This window comes from Equus quagga, chromosome 9 (genome assembly GCF_021613505.1).
Source record: "Equus quagga isolate Etosha38 chromosome 9, UCLA_HA_Equagga_1.0, whole genome shotgun sequence".
Lineage (NCBI taxonomy): Eukaryota > Metazoa > Chordata > Mammalia > Perissodactyla > Equidae > Equus > Equus quagga.
Genome location: NC_060275.1, coordinates 108,832,735 through 108,855,780, shown reverse-complemented (window position 1 = coordinate 108,855,780; position 23,046 = coordinate 108,832,735). Strand labels below are relative to the sequence as shown.

The window sequence follows — 23,046 nt, the reverse complement described above, 5'->3', positions numbered from 1 at the left end:
CCTTCATGGTTGAGCAAATGAGTCCCTTGGCTGCAGAGCAGAACAACTTTATTAGCAGAGCTGTGCAATTTGTCTTTCTCTGCCTCATGTCTTACTTTCCTGGATGGTAGGTATAACATAAAGCTTTTTTTTTTTTTTTTAATATCCCCAAGCTTGGCAGTCTTGGGACAACTCTGATACCTTATATTTCTCTCTTATAGTCCATTCTTTCTCTGCACAACAAGCAAAGAGACTTGCATATTTCCTAAACATACAATTATGTTTCACTTGCCAAGATTCCCTGACCTTACTTTTGGCCTAAGGTGTTTCTAGCTATGTGTAATATTTCAGTGCTTTCACGAAACTTCTTGGCTACTAGCTCAAAAGCAGCAAATTTTAATTTAGAAGAGGTCCTTAACCTAAAGAAAGACATTGATGCTATTTCTATCTCAATGCAGCCTTCGAATTCCTCAGATGTGCTCTCGCTTTGCTGGGCTATTTAGTTTTTATTAGGGTGCTGTAGCTACAACTCAGAGATCTAGAGAGACAGTGGAGGTCAAAGATAACTTTACATTTTCTATATTTCCAATTGCACATGGAAGCCAGGCCTTCTGGACTCAGGTGGCTGTACAAAGATGGGCCCCGTCCATGTCTCGAACATTCTGCTTCACAGAGGCACATGAGGAGTTTGCAGATTTGGGATTTGTTTGTTGGATTTTAAGGATTTTATATGTTTGTTCTGAGTTTGTGGGTTATTTCTGCCTTTCTTGCCCCTCCTCCGCCCCCCGCCTTTTCTTTATGTATAACGAGCTCTTTGTCTGGGTCCCAGAGAACTCTGGTGCTCCTAGTAGCGTCTTCCAGGGAGGACTGGAGCCATGGGGCAGCTATCAATTTTCTACTTAAAATGTTTCCCTCAGGGAAGAAATTACTTACCAACCTATCATATTATCAGCTTTTTCCTGCTCTTCCATTCCTGTTTACCTAAGCATGCAAGGGGAAAAAAAGCTCTTTCTTTACAACTGAGGTTTCAGAGAAGACTTTAACATCTGACCATTAACATCCAGATGAATGGTGTTGACAGCAACACGCTTTCCAATAGCTCCTCCATTTTGTTATTTTGGCAAAGAACAAAAATGAGTATTGTTTTACCCATTTATCTAATTAGTGAATATGGTAAGAGTCCAGTTTGGATGAATAAATAAGTCCAGAGCTATGTTTCTTCCCTCTATCCTGTACCTGAAGCCACTATCCTGAGGTCTGAAAGCTTCACTGTTGGCAAAGAAAACATGGTTTTTGTTTTTTACTTTTCTGTTTTCACTAACAAAGGAAAAGAAAAGAAGACAGTATAAAGTAATCAAACAAGACGGTGTGTGTGTGTGTGTTTAGGGGTGTGTATCCAGGGAGGGCTATCTTGGGGGTTTCTCATAAGATATCAGTACATCCTGCCCTTATAGTGCCATAAATTTACGGGGTCTTCTGAACTCCCTACAAAAAGACTTGGGTTGACAGTGACTTGAGAAGAGGTTACGTTGGGTCCAGCCCTAGGAGAAGCAACACAGGGGAGCTGGAGCTTCCCTTGAATTCCAATCCACCAAGGGAGCCAGGCAGTCTAATTTGACTCTCCCCACACTGGGTTCTGTAGGGTACCTTTCATGTCCTATAACACTGGTCTATGAGCACAGGTGCAAGGAGACCTAGGGTCTGTCCGACTAACGATGAGCCCAAGGTAATGGATTAATTACCCCGGTCCTGCAGACTATGAGCATGACCACAGAAAATCCCCATGAAGGCTTTTCACAAACTAACAGATTCTAGTAAAACTCTTATTTTGACACAGCCAGATTCTAACCTTGTATCTTTCAGTAAATCACGCTTAAAGAACCGTGTCAAACTGCTGGGAAGTGGTTATGATTTTAAAAGTTTTAAGACTGTTACGAAAGTGTCTAAGACAACTATTTCCATGATTCAAGTGTTTAAGCAGGCATTCCCATGGCTTTCCTTTAGTTTTCCATACAACAAGCATGCCATGACACCACCCTACACACAGAGCCGTAGGGAAACAGCAATATTTACAAATCCATTTATTCAGTGTAATAGTCACTAGAGTTTGGACTAGGACAAGAAGTGGACAAGATTTATTTAATAATTAGTTTTACATGCTTTGTAGTCATTCAGCTTTTTCAAGGATTTCTTTTAAAATTATTCCACATGTGGGCAATGGAATATAGTTTGAGAGCAAATAACAGCCATAGATAAGCAACTGGTTATTGTTTCTTGGGCTGTTCTATGAGAGACCAAGTTTACGTCATCCAACGCAATTCACGGGAGTGCAAACACACACATTTGACACATTGTGAAAGGTACCGCTAGGAATGAATCTCAAGTTCGCTGCTTGTCAAACTGCAGTCTTGCAGGTTGTCCTGTAAGATTAAGGGCTCTTCACCAAAACATCGCTCTGAGGGAGAAGAAGGGAGCCAAAAACCACTAAAGGCACGGCGTTAGTGGACAAGAACAAAATCTTTATTGTACTATTTTCATCCATACTGGGGGAAAAGAAAAAGAGGAAAAAGTAGGTACCTCAGAGTGAATGATTATGCAGCCAGTAAAGAACACAGAGATCATCGAGGGAAAAAAGGACTGTTGCTGCTTTTGAAATAAAACCCGCTTTGCTGTGGAGGCTGCCACTGTGGGGCTCTGAATAAGAGCTGTGCAGGAGGATGCCCTGACTGTAGAAGAAAGGAAGGTACCCCACAATCCTTCGGGACCTGCATGTTTCAACAAAGAGAAGCAGCAGGTTCACAGGGCTGCTAAGTGAACAAAAGGGTCGTAATCAAGAAGGATGGTGTATCAAAGGCTTCATCTGTATCCTGTGGACTGCCTCTGCACGCGGCTGATCCTGTGATTCCAGCTGTCCTTTGGATCCACAACAATGGCTTGGGGCCATGTCAACTGAGGGACAATCGACTGCTGAGGCTGCCAAATCATACAGACGGGCAGTGTAAGGGTCTATTTATTTCGTGCCTATAGATATGGACCCAGTGTCTCCGGCAATCTTAAGATAAAGATGGTTTCTCCTGCTCAATATGGGAGGACCACATGCTTCCAAATAACCACTGCTCATTACGAGACCCCATGAAAAACGACAGTCGAAAAGTCAATAAGGATTTTTAATTTGCTTTTCTAAGTTATATATTCTGTTTTATCAAGTTCAAGTGTCATTATTGCACCTTTCTATGATAAAGCAGTGGAAATTATTAGGAAGAAAATGATATTTTATTCTGAGGAGAGTTAAGTTATAAATTACTTTTAAGGATCTGTTGAAAGAAAAATAGTGATTTATTTCTTTCCACTCCCTCTCTCTCACCCCAAACCAAACAAAAACACCTCAAAGAGGAGATGAAAGAAGAAAAATGCTTTTACGTCCAGGAACTGTCCACCCCTGGAAGAAACAATAGCACACGCATGAAGAGGTTATCTCTCCATTTTGGGAAACCACAACGAAAGGTAGACGATAGGAGCCTAGGGTCACTCTAAGAGTCATCGTACTGTATGCTCATCCTGTGGGGTTGTAGGCTTTATTTTTGAAGCCCTACTGTCAGCTTAATGGCAAATCCATGCTTTGCTTTCTAAGGTTTCTTTTTTTTTTTTTTTTGCTCTCTTTTTCTTTTTTAAACTAAACTCAATCCCATTAAAAAGAAAACCTGGCTTATTTCAAACAACCTGTAAATATTTCATATCATGCTAAGGGAAACCTCAAACAACAGAAAACTATCAAAATGTTACCAAGGTTATGTAATCAATGCTTTAAGAACCTCCAAAGGGAAAAAATGGCAAACATGTACACATTACACTTCTGGGTTCAAGAGGAGAGGGTTATAGTTTACAAAACAGTATTATGTTTTAAAAATCTATCACTGTTGGGGCTGGCCTGGGGGCGTGGTGGTTGTTTGCATGCTCTGCTTCAGCAGCCCAGTGTTCCTGGGTTCAGACCCATACCATTCATTAAGCCATGCTGTGGCGGGGTCCCACATATAAAATAGAGGAAGATTGGCACAGATGTTAGCTCAGCGATAATCTTCCTCAAGCAAAAAGAGGAAGATTGGCAACAGATGTTAGCTCAGGGCCAATCTTCCTCACCAAAAAATAAATAAATAAATCTGTCACTCTTTATTTCCATCCTTTTCCCTTTGAACGTGCATCTCAACCTCAGTTGCTAATGAACTGGCATACATTAAGAGATCAGATTTCCTCTTTATAAACTTTGGATGGTAGGGACATCCCAAATGCATTTTCTCTTCCATCTTCTCATTTGGATTTTGGGGAGGGAAAGCATTCTAATTCGATTTTCCACCATATTCTCTCACCTGGTGTAATGGTAAATGATGTAACAAATTCAAAATTCCTACAGTAAAGGACTTTCTTTTCTTACAACGTTAAATACAGTCATGAGTCGCTTAAGAATGGGGATATGTTCTGAGTAAAGTGCCGTTAGGCAATTTCGTCACTATGCAAACATCATGGAGTGTACTTACACACACCTAAATGGTATAGCCTACTGCATACCTAAGCTACATGGTACTAGTCTCATGGGACCACCGTCATATATGCAGTCTATGGTTGAGTGAAACATCAGTGTGTGGAGCATGACTGATATATATAGATAGTCCATAAACTATAATTGTTAACATTATTTGCATAGAAAATTATTACAGGTTATTAGGGGATATATTAGACAGAGCGATGGAGAGAGGCAGGGAGGGCAGGCCTAATAGCAATATTGTTTGCTAGTTATTAAATTACTACTACTTGAGTGTTACTGATCCCATGCTATGAAATGTAATATAATCTTGCCATTGGTATGACAGATACTATGGCACCTAAAAGCATTTTGGTTTGGCCACAGCCCACTCTGATGATCAAAAGCACGAAGTGCAGAATGCTCTTTACTAGGAGATAACAGCTAATTTAATAACAAACTCTTCTCACTAATCTTGCTCTTCACATCCGAGCCAATTCAGTCTAGTTCCAGCCATGGTTGTGCAGGATGATTCCTCTGCCCTGGATGAAGATACACACTTGTCAATCAAACAAGACTGCCATCCACTAAGATACTGCTTTAACAGCCACGTGGATGTGGCCCCCTAAAGAGAAGCTGGTCTTCTTTGTGGACTCTCAGGGCTAAGAGTAGTCAGGGGGCCTCCCCAGCATCCTTTGCCCACTGTGCTCTCACCTCCCTGCGGCGATGTGTCCTGCAGAGTTAACACCTTCTCCTCACCAGGGAGCACCTCAATGGTACCCAAATCACCCTGAGTTTTTTCCCTTAAGTGAGATCACCTCACACAAAAGGCATGGCTTTGCATATTTTCTTTCACCAGAAAATGATTTCTCACCCAACCACAAGAGAAATGGTTATTCAAGGCTGTCAGTTTCCCGGCATCTACATTCCAACCAGTTGACAAACCCAAACAGCAAGTCCGTGCCACTAGTAATTCCCTCCCTGACATGGGTCCAGATTCAGCCTTCCAGAGGAGCTGCCTTCCTCTCTGGGCAGGGGAGGGGGCCGCTCTGGCGGCACAGTCAAGCATTGGCATCTTCCTGCCACTCACCCTGAGCTAAGCATGTACAAGGTATTGTGCTCAGGAAGAAACTAATGACCTCAGTTTGTGGTCCCCCCATTTAGAGGGACAGAGGCACTTCAGCTGACAGAAGATGGGGGACACCTGCACGAGGCTTGAGCAGATCGTATTTGTTATGCAGCTCCTGTTTTCAGGCATCCATTCACTGCATCCATTGATTTCATTCAGGTCCTTCTGAGGCTCCTCCTCTGCACTGAGTGCTCTCGGAAGGGGAGCCAGGAGGCAGGCACAGTAGGTGGAGTCACATACCAGCCCCGCCCTCAGGGGTTCGTGGTTAGATGGGGAGACAGATGTGTAAATACGGAGAGGTGATGGACTGTGGAGATGCGTCGAGCACAGCACCCGGAAGGGTGGAACGAATGTGACTCCCCCCGCCTCCTCTGGAGCCGGCTGCCACAAAAAGGCAAGAAATTCATCATGGCAGAAACCCGGGGAACCTAATCTGAAACTGATGAATGCTTGGAAGGGAAAAAGAAAATCTTTAAAAAAAAAAGACACCTGATTTATGAAAAGGTGCTGAAAAGCAAAGGAGACTGCAGTGTCTGCCAGAAGATACAGCCAATGAAAGCCCAGAGAACCCACACTGAGGGCTTTCTTCACCTGATGATTAGATTTTAAAGAAAGTAATACTCTGCCCTCATTGATAAGGAGAAACAACTGCAAGGCACTCAGTGTTCAGGGGAGGGTGGGGGGCTGGGCGGTCCAGGGTGAGAGTGGGCCCAGCGTTTTTGGGAAGGCAGAGCCATAGATTATGAATGTTTAAGGAAGGAGAGAGCTGTGTGTGTAAGGACAGAATTCCAGGAGGACCAGGGTGGAAGCTGCAAATGACATGGAACCCTGCTAAGCCTGTGCTGTGACCACACCTGAGTGCTGAAAGGGAGCACCTGTCATGACAGAGAGGGCCCTCAGACAGGGGAGCAGAGGCGGCTCAGGACACAGAAACACCCAGAGAAGGGGCGGCTGTCCTCTGGCTGTGATCCATTGAGCCCAGCACAGATCACGGACAGTAGGCTCCCAGCAGCTCTGAGCCTCGCCACCTCTCCACTCTCCACCTCATTTCCATAACCCCAAGGTGGGACTCCATGGGCCCCTGCTGAGAAGCACCATGTAGGCGTGGAAGGGAGATGGAGTTCCCCGGGGGGAGAGGGCTAAGGGCGGCCAGGCCAGCGGGCTCTCATGTCCTCTAAAGAGGTCCACTGGTGGCGGCCTCCCACTTCTTCTGGGCAGCATTACCCTACATGCACCTGGATTGTGGAACAACTGTTAGATTTAATGAGAACATACTTTACAATTTGTGAAGGGCTCTACACATGTGAAGTGTGCACCAGGCAGGGGAAAGGGCAATATTCATTGTGTTGTTTTCTGACACAAGATTGCCCACTTCTGCTGAATGAAAAAGAAAATAAAACAGGTTAAGAATTTTACCCTCAATCTAAGGCAAATGTCTTACACTGGAGATGACAAGGTCGAGTCTCAAAACAAAAAACAAAAAAGGAATGTAAGTCGATGTAACATATATATTAGAGATATTCCTTTTACAATATGGATATGGTCTGATTACAAATTCTCATCTAAATGTTGAGCTTCCTGGTAGCTTATGGGTCTCCTATTATTAAAAGTCACCTTCTGTATTATTTTTCAAGAAGATATCAATGGGACAGAGGCACAGGTAAGCCTAAATCAATAGATACAGGTAGGCGTTTTTAAATTTTACCCTCACTGGAAAACACAGCAATAATACACTTAAAAACAGAATCTGAATGCCACTTAAGGACTAATTAGGAGAAAGGAAACACAAGATGGAAGTGGCAGGGCCCTTGGAAATTAGCCAGGCAGGTAAAACATGGTTAGGTCAAAATAAATTACAGGGCAGAGAACATGATTTTTTTAAGTCCAGGTAGCTACTGATTGTGACTAGTAGAACGAGTATTTCTCTAAGTTAAAGAAAGCAGAGTTATTTTTCATGTGAAAACATTTAAAACTGCCTTCCATGTTGCATGAGCAGAAAAGAGCTCACCCGCTACCATACTTTAGATTGCAGCAAGTTACAGGCAAGGATGTCACACGCGATGGCTGAAGGCGCATTATCTTCCTTCTACCCGATTCGTCACCCCCAGCCGACCCGGCTGTCCTGGGTCCGCGATGCCCACCTGGGTCCAAGACGCCTGTGGAAGGAGTCGTCCTGCAGCAGCCTGAGGGGCATCCAGCCTGCAGCTCCTCCGTCCCTCGGCCTCCCACAGTTCACCCAGGAAAACGCACCCCAATCCCACCTGATAATTCCACCCGGACGACCTTTTCACATGCATCCTCCTCTCCTCCGAATCTTGTCAAGTTATCTTCGTGGACGTGCATCATACTCTCCCATTTATGAGTTTGCAAATTACTGTAATCACAGCTGGTGAATCACATGCAGCAAGAAGACATTTTGATTCAAAATTAACCCAATCTCTAAGGCCTGCAGCTCCAATCTCCTCCCAATGGCCATCACCTTCCTTACACTGTTAAACCAACTGTACTTAATGAAGACCAATAATATTTTTAATATTACTATTTTCCCCAATTACTACTATTCTAACAGCGTGGTTTTCTACTACTCCTTGTTGCAAATATATAATATTTTAATGTCACTAGAGGTTATATAGATTGGCCTGGAAACCTAACCAAAATTTATAATACTACTGCTATGGCAAAATGTATTCTAAATGAATTTTACGAATTACAATCCCAAACAAACCCCAAACAAACATAAAACCATAAAAGGAACCCCTCTAAGGTTAGTCTGCTCCCTACCCTACTGTTTACACAGTAAACATTCAATATACAGAAAAACAAAGCAAACCAAAGAGGCTCACCAAATTTAATTCCAGATGGCATCTCTCTGCTGTCACCAGGCACCTGGTCCAAATGTAATATTATCCTTAGCAGAGTGCGATGATGATGCAGATAAAGTCCTAATGTATTCCAACGCCAGATACTTATAAATGTTTTTGAATTTTCCATTTCACTATTTCATTAAGGCAAAAGGCTGAGAACTGACTATTATAAGAAAGCATTTTTACATTTTGAAGGAAGAAAATGAATATTCATAGCATTTGCATTTAGGTAAAAATGTAAAAGCTTGCGTCTACAGAGAATGTAATGAAGTTACCCCAGGAAGGCAGGGAGAGGCAGGGAGAGAGGGAGGGAGAAGGAGGGCAGGAGAGGAGAGAGAGGGAGCTCTGTTCAGACACTAAGTATTTATTGTAGCTCCCAATGTTATGCATAATTTGTATTCTCTCTCAGGCAAGCAATTTAAAACATTTTATTAAGTCTATTAACAAATTCACATGACCGAAATGGAACTCATTATCTTTACTCCGAATCGGCTCCTTTAAGGTTTGGCGGCATCACCATCCACCCCATCCCCTCTCACCCCATCCCATCAATGGCCAATCCATAGGATTCTGCTCGTTTTCCTCTTTCAGCCCTCCCTCCCTGCCCCCCACCCCAGTCTAGACTGCTACCACCACCTCTCTGGTGGCTACCAAGAGAGCCTCTTAACTGGTTTTCCTGCCTCTGGTCTCGCCTCCCTCTAATTCATTAGCCACCCTGAAACAAAAATTATCTTTCAAATATGCAAATCCGAGCACACCGCACCCGGCTAAGACCTCTTCAAAGTTCCCCATTGCTCTCAGGGTCAAGGCCAAACTCCTTACCCTGACTCAGCGGTTCTGCTCACCCTGCCCTCTTCACTTCCTGTACCTTCCTGGTCGTGTTCCCTGCTCCAATCATACTAAGCACCTGTCATTACTCACCTGGACCTCGCTTGCTTTCCAGAACAGATACACACGATTCTCTCTAGGTCTCAGGCCCCAGCTTGAGCTGAAAGCTTCCCTGACCCTTAGGATGGGTTAAAGCTTCTTATAAGATCCCACAGTAAACATCCTGTTCTTCCTCTATCTCAGCCCCATCACTTTCTTTGGTAAGTGCCTGCCTCGCCCTTCGAGACCAACCGCAGCACAGCCGCAGCATCAGTCCTTTTCCTAGTCCATCCTTAGTGACTAGCACTGTACCTGGGACACAGCAGATGTCCAAGAAATACTTGTTGAATGAACACATTTATGAAGACACTCTTGCCCTCCACATTCCACATTCCCCATTATTTCACAGTGAAAACACTCAGAAACAGTATCTCAAGTATCTAGGGAAGCGAGTTACAACTTTCAGCTCACTAAGCAGCCACCATACTTTGTTTCAAAACACCCTGGTGTGTCATTGTCAGAACTGTCAACAAAATTGAGAAAGGCTTGGTCCCATTTGTATGTCTAGATCAGAGAAGGAGTCAATGGAATATGGGGACCCCTCCCCCAAACCTGTGTCAAACAGCAGCCTATAATTAAAAGAAAATTAAATTTAACCTATCATTTCAAAAAGCATATGTCACCTAAATCCTGGTAACTCAAGAAAACACACACACACACAACACACAACCAAGGAAATCCAGCCTTAAATGTCTTTTCTCCAAAGTCCTCCCAAAAAGCAGCAACAGTATCGCTAAGAAACATGCTGTGAAATCCAAGTGTTTTCCAGCATCTGCCCTTAAACACGCTTCGGCTTGCCCCTCACCCAGCTGGCTCTAGTTTAAGAAATCCTCCTCATGATGCCAGTCATCGAACCAATGCAAAGCAAGAAAAATCAGCTAGTCAAAAATGCAAAAAAATAAACAAGTGTAGCACCAGCATACCAGGCTCAAAGTCTTAGCAATACCTATGTGTAGGTACCCTTACCTATGTGTAGCACTTCAGACTTTTCAAAGCACTTTTGTGTCCAGTCTCTGCTTGGTTTATAACCTCCAAAAGAAGGTACGTAAACCCTTTATCCCCATTTGACAGTTGGGAAAGCTGAAGCTCAGAGAGGTCAAGTTCTTTGCTCAAGGTCACAGGGGCAGTGGGTGCAGGGATGGAGGTCGAATCCAGGGGTCCTGACTGTCAGGAGTGGGTGTTCTTTCTCTCAACCATGCTGTGGTCAGCTTGCAGCCCTGCTAGAAAGTACTGTGGCAGAGGCAGTTGGGGAGCAGAGCGGAATCCACAGGAACTCAGTGCTCCTCTGAATGAGCTCGAACCATTGCCCCCTCCCTCGGCTCTTGTACCTTTTTCTCCAAGGTGGACTCCAGGTTGAATGGAAGAAGTATGGTCAGCATGGTAGAAAAGAGAATATTTTCTCCTCCAGTTCCCCTAAATATCACTAGCTTTATATTTCCCTAGAACACAGTCAACACCAAATATCCTCCTATGAGACTCTAAGCAGGCCTTCAGTGAGAGGATCCTGGGGCACCACTGAGAGGCCAAGTGATATGTCACAGCTATTTAATCTATTCATCTTTAAAGTGAGGAAGGTGACCTCTCCCCCTTACCATGCATGCCCGGTGCCTAGGGCAGGGCCTGGCACCTAGGAGGCTCAGTACATTTTTTCTTCTCTTCCACATGTTCACCCAGGAAGTTGTGGGAAGCAAAACTTCTTGAGCATCATTAAACTCATTGAAAAAGGGCACTTTGCCTTGAAATCTGCAAGGACAGGTATCTTCCCAGATATATGCAAGAAAAACCAATACAATCCTTTTGTTCCTTGCACTTATGCCTAACCCCACAAGGGGTATGTATTTGGTTCCAAACACGTGTTAATTGAAAAGAATGAAAGTCTTGAAACAGGTTGGGGTTTTTTTTTGCTGAGGAAGATTGCCCTGAGCTAACATCTATGCTAATCTTCCTCCATTTTTTTTTTGCATGTGGGACACCTCCACAGCATAGCTGGTGAGCACAGTAGGTCCACGCCTGGGATCTGAACCCATGAACCCAGGCCACGGAAGTGGAGCACAAAGGACTTTAACCACTTGGCAGTTTTAAAGTATTACATTATGAAAAACTGATCTCTCAGCATTAAAAAAAAAAAGGTTTTAATAAAAGAAAACACTTTAAGGAATTCAATACCCTGTGGGCTTGAAGAGAACTAAATGCAGAAGCCCAGTGGCAGAAGTCAGTGGACAGTGAAACAGCATGGAGAGAGGGAACGCCCCCGGGGCCAGGCACACAGGCACCTCGACACAGTGCGAGCAGGGTAAACTGGGACAACTTTCTACAGAAGCGGAGGCCCACACAGCAGAAAAAGCGTGCATGTGCAAAAATATTTCTAGTATTAACCCAAAGAGATAATCAGATGTGTACAAAGATTTCTGTACAAAAATGTTTCAGAGCCTTATTAATAATAGACCGAAACAGAAACAGCCTGAACACCTAACTACAGAGGAGTCAATAAATTATGGTACGTCGGTGTGAGAGAGTGCTGAGAACCCAGTAATCGTCACGTTTTAGATGAATACTTAAAATCAAGGAAATTGCCGATGATATAAAATGGAAAGAGGTTACAATTTTGTTTTAAAATAAATGCACAGAAAAGAGGTGAGGAGAACACGCACTAAAAGAAAATACCATCATAATCTCTAGGTAGTGGGTTTGCATACAATTCTTATTTTCTTCTTGATACTTTGATTTTCCTTCTTTTTACAATGAACATTTACAACTAGAATAAAATTAATAAATATTTTTTAAAAAGAAAGATCCTCTCCAAAAGCCACCGGCTTTCTCAGTAGCTTATGCGTTAATTAAAAATTTTATTTGGTAAAATATACATAACATAAAATTTATCATTTTTACCCTTTTAAGGTACATAGTTCAGTGGCATTAAGTACCTATACATTGCTGTGCAACCATCACCACCATCTCCAGACCTTTGTCACCCCAAACTGAAACTCTGTACCCACTAAACAATTTCCCATTTCTCCCTCTCCATAAACCCTGGCAACCAATATCCTACCTTCTGTCTCTATGAATTTGACTATCCTAGGTACCTCATATAAGCGGAATCATACAATAGTTGCCCTTCTATGTCTGACTTACTTCACTTAGCATAATGTCTTCAAGGTTCATCTATGCTGTCCCATACAACATAATTTCATTGCTTTTTAACGCTGTATAATAATCCATGGTATGTATATACCACATTTTGTTTTATGATGTTAGTGTTTTAAGCAGACTTTAAGTTTTAAGCATGTCTGAACATCCAAATCATCAGCAGTTCATATAATTGAAGGATGAATATCATTAGAAGAGTTAAAAACACCAAATAGTACAAACTAAGGGAAAAAGTTATTTTACACAGAAAGCCAAACCCTCCACCCACTTAAAATCCACATGTTGAGTCATATTTTGCAAGAGGAAAGAATAACAGTGCTATGCACTGTCATAACAAGGAATGGCCCCAAACTCAGTTAGCTGAGACCCAATACATGTGTGTCATTTTGCATGAGCAACTAAAAAGGCTTGCCACAGCAAGCAGAATAGTGGTTACCTCTTGGAAGGGGCACCAGGGAACCTTCTGGGCTGATGGAAATGTTTCATATCTTGATTGGGGTGGGTGGGTTACACACAGGTATGCATCTGTCATTTGTCCAAACTCAGGGAGCTGTACGTGTAAGATCTGTACATTCCACTGTATGTAAATTATACCTTGATTTTTAAAAAGGAATTAAAAACAGGCCCACTAGCACCCCTCTGAAAGAAGACATGTTAAGCCTAAAAGGAATTGGAGTAAATAAGAATATTAGAGAAATAAGAATATTAGAGGAATGAGGGTGGTTCTGCACCTCAACTACTGATGCTCAGTCCACTGCTTTAGGGCCCTCCGGTGGGTCTCCACGGTCCCTGGAACGAAGTCCAAGCTCCCTTCTCTTTGCTGTGGGAACACTGGTTTGTCTAAGCCTGGTAAACACATGGTGGACTAACAACCGACAGTGTCAGCTGGGGAACCTGCTCAGGGTTGGTAAACAGCCCAACAGGTGTGAGGCCCAGGTGGGGTAACACCGAAAGGTGTGCGCCTCTGTGTGGGAGTAGAAAGGAGGTACACCCTTACTGCAGCCTCCAGGGGCTGCAATGCAGCATCTGGAAAGGGAGCGGTTATGAACCACAACCCAAGAAAAAATGAGGTCTCCGAGAGCACCAGGCAACCACATTCGCTGTGAAGCTGCCTTCGATTCCCTGATTTCGGATCAAGCTGGCAGCAATGTGTCTTTCCAGCTGCTTCGGCGCTGGACTTGGCTAGAATCATGAAGAGGTGAAAGTTACCTCTTTCTTAAGTGTGGTTATTTGTTAACCGTCCTTTGCGCAGTTTGTCTTTATAAAATGTCAAGTTTAGGCCACACATCGTGGGAGGCCTCAGCGTCCCAGCCATGGTAATTTCCTGCCAGACCATTTAAAGCTCTCAGACATCAATTTTTTTTGTAATCTGCTATTTTAGATTCTCCACACTACCATTCCCCTCTATTAAAATGCATAACCCAGTGGCCAACAGATCTCTGGGCTGTTTATGGAGCATTCAAGAGCACACAAACTTCTTATCGTACTAAAAGCAGCTTTGAAAACAAAACACCACACCTAAGCCAAAATGGCAAATTAGATAATGACAGTCTGGCACTCAAATACTTCCTTAGCCTTAATGTGACACTTTTAAAAAACTGAACAGGAACTCTCAAAAGCTTATTGATGTGGACTCAGTATCATTTAGTTAGGATAATAACCAGAGCGACCAGCTCTCACAGGACCACTGAAGCAAGGCAGTCCTCTTTGGGTCTTCTAGAAACTAAGCTACCTTCACTTCTTACACCCTGTGAAGATTACAGCCGCAAAGCCAACACTGGCCCCTTCCTGTTCATGGCTCATTTCGCTCCCTCGAAAAAGTCTCATTCACCTGCTGGTAGACATCCTGTTTTTCAGCCATTTAATTTCAACTAAATGTTCTGAGGAGACTCACCTTTCAAGTCACCTTTGAGGGTCTTATCCAGGAATTCCCACTTTCATTTTTAATTTCCTCCCAGCCTGGAGTCGGAGGTCCCCACTGCCAGCTGCAGTCTCCATCCAGGTGGGATGACGACGGACGAACTGCAGACCCCGATGAGGCACAGGAGGAACGCTGGTAAACGGGATGCCTCTCGCCTCCTTATGCTCCAGGATAAGGACCACATACACACACAGCCCCGCCTCCACCCCTGAGGCTGGGGACCCTGATGCTGACCCACGTTAGTAAGAGGACTGCCGATTCATACTGACAAACCCACCTGTACAGAAAGGCAATCCTCTAACAGTGCCAGAAGTGTCCGACTCACAGAAAGCCTCACCAATCTTGTGATACCAAAATATCATTAACAAGTCTAAAAACCAGCGAGGACCTGTGAGCCAACTTAAACCAAAATGTAGTCCCCCAACTGGAAATGAAGCTGGTCCATATATCCCTAGTGACCCTGTGGCATTTCCTGAACCAGATGTACCAGCTGTATTTTGACAACTCTTTACCTAGGGGAATAAATAATTTTTGCCTTGACAAATAACCAAGTTATTCCCCTTCCTAGGATAGATTCTGGAAACATTTTTAGCATGAAGAAGCAACCACATGGGAGAACCAGTAAGTTGTGATGTACAAGATCTTCTAATTGTACTGAGATTATTAGACGTTGTCTTTGAAACTGTAAGCTCATCTATTCTTATAGCATCGTGAGTGGTATCTGATTGTTGGAATAGGAGCCGAATGATCCCAAAGCCATGGAATAGCAAAGACAAAGAACCAAAACCTTGGGGCCAGCCCAGTGGCACAGCAGGTAAATTCACACACTCCACTTCCGCGGCTCGGGGTTCGCCGGTTTAGATCCCAGGTGTGGACATGGCACTGCCTGGCAAACCATGCTGTGGCAGGTGTCCCACATATAAAGCAGAGGAAGACGGGCATGAATGTTAGCTCAGGGTCAATCTTCCTCAGGAAAAAAAAAAAAAAAAAGAGGAGGATTGGCAGCAGACGTTAGCTCAGGGCTAATCTTCCTTAAAAAGAAAAATAAATAAATTCTAAAAAACCCCCCAAACCCCCACAAAACCTGGGTTTGCATGGCTTGATATGACGTCTGCTAATTTACCTATCTTGTGACTCTGACTTCATTTTTGCAGGTGGGTGCTATCCACTCTGAGCATTTAGAGAGATGGAGACAGGGCTACAACCCCCAGATGAGAACTACGTCTAAAGAATTTGCTGTTTCATCACCATGACCACAGACTTACTGCTCTACCGCAATTACTGAGCACCTCACCATGTGTTATCATAAACAGCACTGTGCAATTAGACATTTTGCTCTGTGCAGCTCTGATTGCAAAAGTGTTTCATGCATGTTTTCTTAACCAGGATCCAAGCAATTTGAGAGCAGGGGCCGTGTCAAATATGGCAAAGCATCCTTGTTCAAAGGTCACTTACCTGACATTGACTCTAGAATCTCTGGAACAGAAACGAAATCAGAACAGGGCAGGAAAGCAGGTATTACAGAGTGTGTATGGTTTTTCCCAAAGGAGGCCTCCAAAATGATTTATTCTTCATTTTTTCATGGAATTCTACCAAATTTTAGTTTCCAGGACCCAGAGCAGATTCAAAGTGGAAAAGTAAAAAGCAAGTACTCAGCATGTATTAGCTATTTTTATTAATTATTATTTTATTATTTTTATTATTTTTGTTTGTTTTTTGAGGAAGATTAGCCCTGAGCTAACTGCTGCCAATCCTCCTCTTTTTTCCGAGGAAGACTAGCCCTGAGCTAACATCCGTGCCCATTTTCCTCCACTTTATATGTGGGACGCCTACCACAGTATGGCGTGCCAAGCGGTGCCATGTCCACACCCTGGATCCGAACCGGCGAACCTCGGGCCTCTGAAGAGGAATGTGCGCACTTAACCGCTGCGCCACCAGGACAGCCCCTATTATTGTTATTTTATTGGTCTGTGCCAAACTCCTTGTTAACTATTTTGAATATCATCAGTCAGTAGGTATTTCTGATTGCCCAGCACAACGTTCACAAGCCACCAAAAAATGTGACATTATGTTTTGCATACTATATTTAATAAGGTAGAGAAATGTACAATGTAGATTTCCAGCAACAATAATTCTCAGACTAAAAAAAGAAAGAAAACCAATGATTTGCATTGTAAAGGATAAGCTTCAGTCATGAAGAAAATGCACTCACATAGGTAGCTTGTATCTAGATAATGCTGCATAAAAGAAGGTTTTCTGTATTTCTATTGCATCTCCACAGTGACTAATAGAGTCACAGGTATTAAAAAATACAAGATTGATTTTTTAAATGTAGACATCACATAAGTCACTTTGGTATGAGTTTAACATATTTATTCCAACTCACCTAGGACATTAAAAGAATGATTTTCCATCCATGATCTTTTGTCCTCCCATGCTAACAACCTGCGCCACTGCCCCAAATCAGACAAGGGAGAGCAAAAAGACATGGAAACCAGATGCCTGACCACTAATACAAAACTGGGCTTGTCATGTCTAAAAAGGGAGACGGTACCATAAACGATATTACTCGGTATACTTTAAAAACTGCCTTTAGAGAATGTGATGTATGACCAGAAAGAGATTTAGACATTGTCTTGATGTATGAAGTATGTGATTATCTTTTGAAGGATATGATGCTTGGAAAGAAGTATTCTGACCAAGTAGTAGTTAGGCTGGTCATCAAACCACCTCAATAAATAAACGAGCAAAGAAACCAAGTGTGGGATTACACCTTCGTGGCTTTAGAAATAAACTGCTTACCTAAGTGCACTGAAAGAGAGGTGCTTTAAATGGAGATGTACATCTAAAGAGAACTGGAAACACGGTGGAGAGGTGGTATCAACTGGACTAAGGAGGTCACAGTGTCCTTGACTAAATATGGACTGCCAGAAAAGAGTGACCTCATTTTCTATGTATGAATGAGAAACTGAAATAGGCACCAAATTATGCCAGGCACAAAGCCCAAGGCACTCAGAGAAAACATCATCTAACTTATTATACAAAGATGCTCACTGAAAGTTTAAATTGCAAAAAACAAACAAAAAACCTCAGCATTTAAACAATAGGAGAATATACAGCAAAGGGCACTGCAGCATGCTCATATAAGCAAATATTATGCTGCTATTTAAAATCAAACTTAAATACTTTTAAGTGATATGGGAAAAATGCCTCTGTGCTCAGTGAAACACACACACACACGTATGTGTATATATATCTTCTCAATATGTTTTTAAAAAGTTGGCAGGAGTTACACAAAATATTAAAGAAGTTTTATCTTCAGAGTGGAATTAGAGGCATTTTTACTTTTTTCTTTCATTTTAATACTTAATCAAACTTTAAACAGCATATATTACTTTTATAATTAGAAAAAATAAATGTTATTTTGAAATTTGTTCCATTAATATAAAATACATTGGAGGGAGAGAAAAGTCTCCCTCTACAGTTAGTTAGAAACCTAGCTTGGGATTTACATTTCTGTTTTTAAGTACTTTGGAAAGTGGAAGACACAATGGACATTTTTATTATTACTTAAAAGACAGGCTCTGCCTGGGGAGGTGTCTTCCATCACCTAGTGACCTTGATGAAGAGTCCTTCCCAACAGTGACCTGCAACATACACTACATTCACCCCCTTCACCCTTTTTCATTCCTGTACCTCCTAGTCTAACAAGGACCTTTTTTGGTGGGGTAGGGGGTGCATTTCTCTACTTAGCAGACAGAACATTTATTAAGCTATTTTTCCTGGGCTTCTTTTTTTTTTTTCCATTTTGTGATATTAATAATTTGAGACCCTCTTATACTATGGAAGCCTAACTCCAAGTTTCTTATGTCAGAAAGGGCTTTCCTAAATTAGAAAGAGGGGCTGGGGAAACATTTTTACATTCTTATTACGCATCTTAGTTACTCCAGTAATTCTAACAATCTATATGCAAAACTCCTCATTCACAAACACCTTGGGTCTTTGAATTATCATATTGGAGTCAACTAAATTCAGTGGATCCTTCAGGGGAATGTGAAATACCTAAAGCTATCATTTGAGTGTGAAAGTGTGGGTTACCTGGCACTAGACAGAATGCACTTCTTCTTAAGAGAGATCAATTTCAACTTTCTTTTCTCTTTCAAAGTCTTTGCAAAGCATAGTCATCCTTAACATTTTAAGTGTTACTAAGTACCTTAAAAAAAAGTTCACTGATTTATTTTACATAATTTGGTGAACTTGGCTTTTAAGGAATTCAGGGACTTTGCACCAAGTTTAGTTTTAAACAGAAATAACAATCCTTTGAACACGGGGAGATCAAATGGGCATTTTTAAAGAAATACATTGTTCAAAATCAATCTTAGCATCTTCCTTCTTTCCTTAGCAATCTGTATTGCTCTAATGAGAAAAGTGATTTCCAAATAATTTTATCGTGAAGTATCAGTTATTTCTTATCGTTTTTCCTCCTCTTGACCAAAGGCTACACCAACCTTGTCAAAATAAGATACGATGTTGATTTAATTAATTAGCTGGAAAATTCAGCTCTTTGTACATGAACTTCTTGGTCACCATCTCCCTTTCCTGGGAGCCCTCGTAATGACTGTCCTACATCTGTTGAGTCTTCAGACTTCAAAATATGACAGCTAAGATTAAATTGGAAACTAGGCTGGGAATCAGAAAAGCCAGAACTTATTCCTAAATTTCTAAGAACTCCCGGGCAGATCTCAGTGCGTGAGCTTGACCGCACGAGGCAGAGAGCAGAAGGGCTAAGGGCCAGGTGGATCTAGGCTTGAAGCCCTCTCTGCTCTGTACTGCCTGTGTGATCTCGGGTAAGGTGCCTAGGTCCCTCACTCTTTCCTCTCACATAACATGTGCTGAGATGTTAGAAGCTCATACTAAGTCCTCAACGACTGGAAGCAATTAACACTTGATTCTCAGTCTGTAAAAATACAGATAAAATAATAATAATTCCACATATACTGCAATTATCATAAAGATATCACATCTACAGGGTTCTTTAAATATTCTTTTAGTGTCTGTGATAATGGATGTATTCTTATTCTTTTCTGTAGCGCCTATATCTAACATTAAAAAGCAGGTCATTCTATTCCATACAGCTTTTTTGTTTTCAGTGTAGAATTCAACCCTCCTGCCCCCTCAAATTATTGCCACCACCAAAATTGAAAAATGTGATAATAGGTTTTTGCTAGTCTTATTAGAACAAATACTCCACACTATTTGGGTTTCCTCCCTGACTGAACTATAAAATTACAGGAAAATCGATATACAACAGATAGTGTTCACGGAGAATATCGGGAGGCTCGGGATGGACTGTCACAGGCTTCTTCACAGCCCCTGCCCCCGGCCCCACGCACTAATAGCTCTGAGATAATGTCTAATTCCTCCGCACAGTCACACGTGTGCTGCTTATTCAGATTTCAGTGGAATCTTGTCTATAGCTGGATTTCCATTTTAAAAGTTCTCTCCACATTTTCTACAGAAACCACAAAGTGTGATGTTTATAATCATAAAAAAACTCATCTCAGAAACATTGAAAATGATTTTACTATCCTTTTGTTCTTGACAAGCCAGAGACGTAAAAGCTGATGAGATATTTTATTTTTTAATTTTGCATTTCTTGATCATCTCGAAAGCATGTGAACCAGGGCTGTTTTGATCTTGTCCTCCCATGCCATCTCCCCACTTTAGGATCAGTCAATTACTGAAATATGAATCATTGTGCACTCACTGCAAGGTGTCACACACCCGCCCACTCTGAAAGAAGAATGGTGGGGACCTACACACGTCCAACTGTCTAGAACTTGATGAACATTCACGCCAAGAGCTGCATATTTTCAGAAGTCTAATGTAGACCTACGCCTGCAAATAGGTTCATCGCTCCTCCTCTTTATTGTGCTTCAAAGCAGTTGGGTAAAACGCTCTTCTATTCATTACCCACGTATGACCAGGTGCCTCACACTGTCAATCTTCCCCTCCAGTTTAATACTAAGAAAAAGCAAGATCCTTTCTTCTCACCCTGAACCATTCTGCAAAACAATTATCATCTGATACCAGAAGGCAAAGCAAGGTTTTGAAGACCTGTCGACTTCTTGCCCCCATCTCTCCACCCTTAACTCCGATAAAATATCTCCACCATCAGGCAGCCTCTAACCTCATAAATACACTGGTGTTTAAAGGATAAGAACCTCAAACAACACTTGTTGATAAAACTTGCTTCTGTGCAAAAGACAACTCTTCTAGTACTTTGCTTATGTCAGCTGTAATAACGAGGTTAGCGACGTCTTAAGGATGAGTTTGAATTATTAGCCCCACTAGGATAAACCATCTGTATAGCTCTTATGTCTAGCCTCCCTCTTGTAACCTCAGGAGATCCTTTCCCTTACACTAAAATCAAATCCTTAGTTCTATCAGCCTTGTATTAAATCAAGGCAAACGTGAGCCAATACTGTGGTATGCTTCAGGCCATTTAATTAAGACAAAGAATACTCTTATTTCCTCCAGTTGTCCCTATTTAATTTACACACACACTACAGTTCAGACAGAAGTGATCAGGAGAGCAGCCCAGGCTTTCTGACAACCTCTGGGGCAGCTCCAAGAAGATAAGCCTTAAAATAGAGAAAGGTTCAGGTGACCACACAGAGCTTGACTCATCTAAAATGTACAATATAGTCAATTCAGGTCTAAAAACCTTTCCACCGATGATAGGAAATGCCCAAAGTCACAAGTTAATTATGCAAGAAGGGAAGGTGGGCGGGAAAGAGGGGGAGCAGCAGCCAAACCCTGGAGGGCCCTGGTGAGATAGTGGCAGGGCAAAGTGGCAACAGAAAAGATAAAATATTTCCTCAAAGAAAACTAGTTGGCTTACTAGCTAGACAAAGGTCTCCAGAGACTATGCTACATTGTGAATACTTATCAGCAGTAAGATTCAAAGTAAAAAGTAGCTTACAACGTGGGCTAAGTATTAGGGAGTTTATAGAGTTGCAATCAATCAAAAGTTCGAGCACAGAGAAACAAATCCAGGCAGATATTCATCAAAGGGAGTCAAACAAACCCCCTTCTGAAAAACTGTTTGGTTTTTTAAATTCTGTAAGTGCATCAAAATGGGTGGATTTTCTATATAAACATCCTTTGAAGTCTCTTCACTTAAAGGAAAAGAAAGTACTACAAACCAGGAGCGTTGCTGACCAGGAACCCCGGCCAGTTCCCACATCTGTCCATCAAGGTGGCGAGATACCACCCCCCCCCCCCCCCCATCCTCTTCCCGGCCTTAAAATGCAACTGCATCCCTCTGGAGGCCCTGCGAAAACGGTCCCCAGAGGGAAAGTGCAGAGCACCAATGCTCCGCTGCTGGCGAGTCTGCAGCGCTAGATTTGCAATGACGCCACATGGAGAGAAATGGGGAAAAACATGAAAAAGAAATACGGACGAGAAGGCAACAAACAAAAATGTGCTCCCCTTCTTTCGTGATGCAAGAGAAAAGAAATCCCAAACTAGAGATGCCAATGGGTCGGCTTCTCAGGACCTATCTGGACACCCCTAATGCATACCTGGGCTAAAAAAAAAAAAAAAAAAAAAAAAATTAGAAGTACCTGGGAAATCAACTTGGACACATTCTAATACAAAATCTCCCCCATCATCACCATCACCATCACCACCAACTCCGGATAAATAACACCAGCACTTGACTTATTAGAAACTACACTTTACTTACCGACCTGAGGTTTACATAATAATAAATTACATAATACTCCTGCTGTGCACTAAAAACCCTTCTATAGGTGAAGCTCAAACCCTCCTGTCTTTTAACGTTTTCAGAGAGAGCTGGAAAAGTCTGCTGAATAACTGGGGGGGAGGGGGGAAACGAAGAGCTGGAAAAGTCATCCTTGACAAGCTGCAAACCCAACCAAATGTTCCAGGATAAAAAGGGACTCGGAGCAGGTGACTCCCCTCGGCCCCCATCCCCTGGCGACTGGGCGTCTAAGGCCGAGGCAGAGTGACCGGGGCGCAGGGCGCGGGGTTTGGGGCGCGGGGCGGCGCTGCCCGGGCCGGGCGTGGGGTACGGCCGGGGCTTACCTGCTCCCCGAAGTCGATGGCTATGTTGGTGATGCCCAGAGGCACCAGGAACCGGATCAGGGGCCAGTAGTGCGTGAGCGCCGGGAATTTCACCATAGTCCCCGCCGTGGGCTGACCCCACACACATCTGCCGCCGCGAGGGCACTCTGCCGGGAGGCGCGGGCCGAGCGGGCCGAGCGGGGGCGCGGGCGGACGGAGGCCGGGTCCGGCGGGGCCTCGGGCGGCGGCGGCGGCTCCTCCTCGCGGCTGCGGCGCCCTCTCCAAGCGCGGCTGCTCTAGCAGGAGATCCTCAAGCTCAAGTCCATCCCTGCTGCCCTCCCACACAACAAAGATCTGCCGGGAAAAAAAAGAGGAGGGACAGCGGCGGCGGCGGCGGCGGCGGCGGCAGCGGCAGCAGAAGGTTCTGCTGACAGCGGCTCCATTATAAGCGCTCTGGAGCCCGGAAATAAAT

At 43.0% G+C, this 23,046-nt stretch overlaps 1 protein-coding gene and 1 long non-coding RNA gene across 2 annotated transcripts in view; both read right to left on the bottom strand.

Moving 5' to 3' along the window:
• ANKH (ANKH inorganic pyrophosphate transport regulator) overlaps positions 1-23,040 on the bottom strand; it is a 139,210-nt gene extending 116,170 nt beyond the window's left edge. The window contains exon 1 of the mRNA XM_046671154.1: positions 22,596-23,040. Coding sequence (XP_046527110.1) covers positions 22,596-22,691 — 96 coding nt within the window. The 5' untranslated portion in view covers positions 22,692-23,040. The remainder of the gene's footprint in view (positions 1-22,595) is intronic.
• LOC124244533 (uncharacterized) lies at positions 7,119-8,460 on the bottom strand. Its single transcript, XR_006890068.1, has 2 exons — positions 7,886-8,460; positions 7,119-7,780 (listed from the first exon to the last, which is right to left on the bottom strand). It is a non-coding gene; the product is annotated as an uncharacterized LOC124244533 (long non-coding RNA).
• Positions 23,041-23,046: the final 6 nt, after the last annotated feature.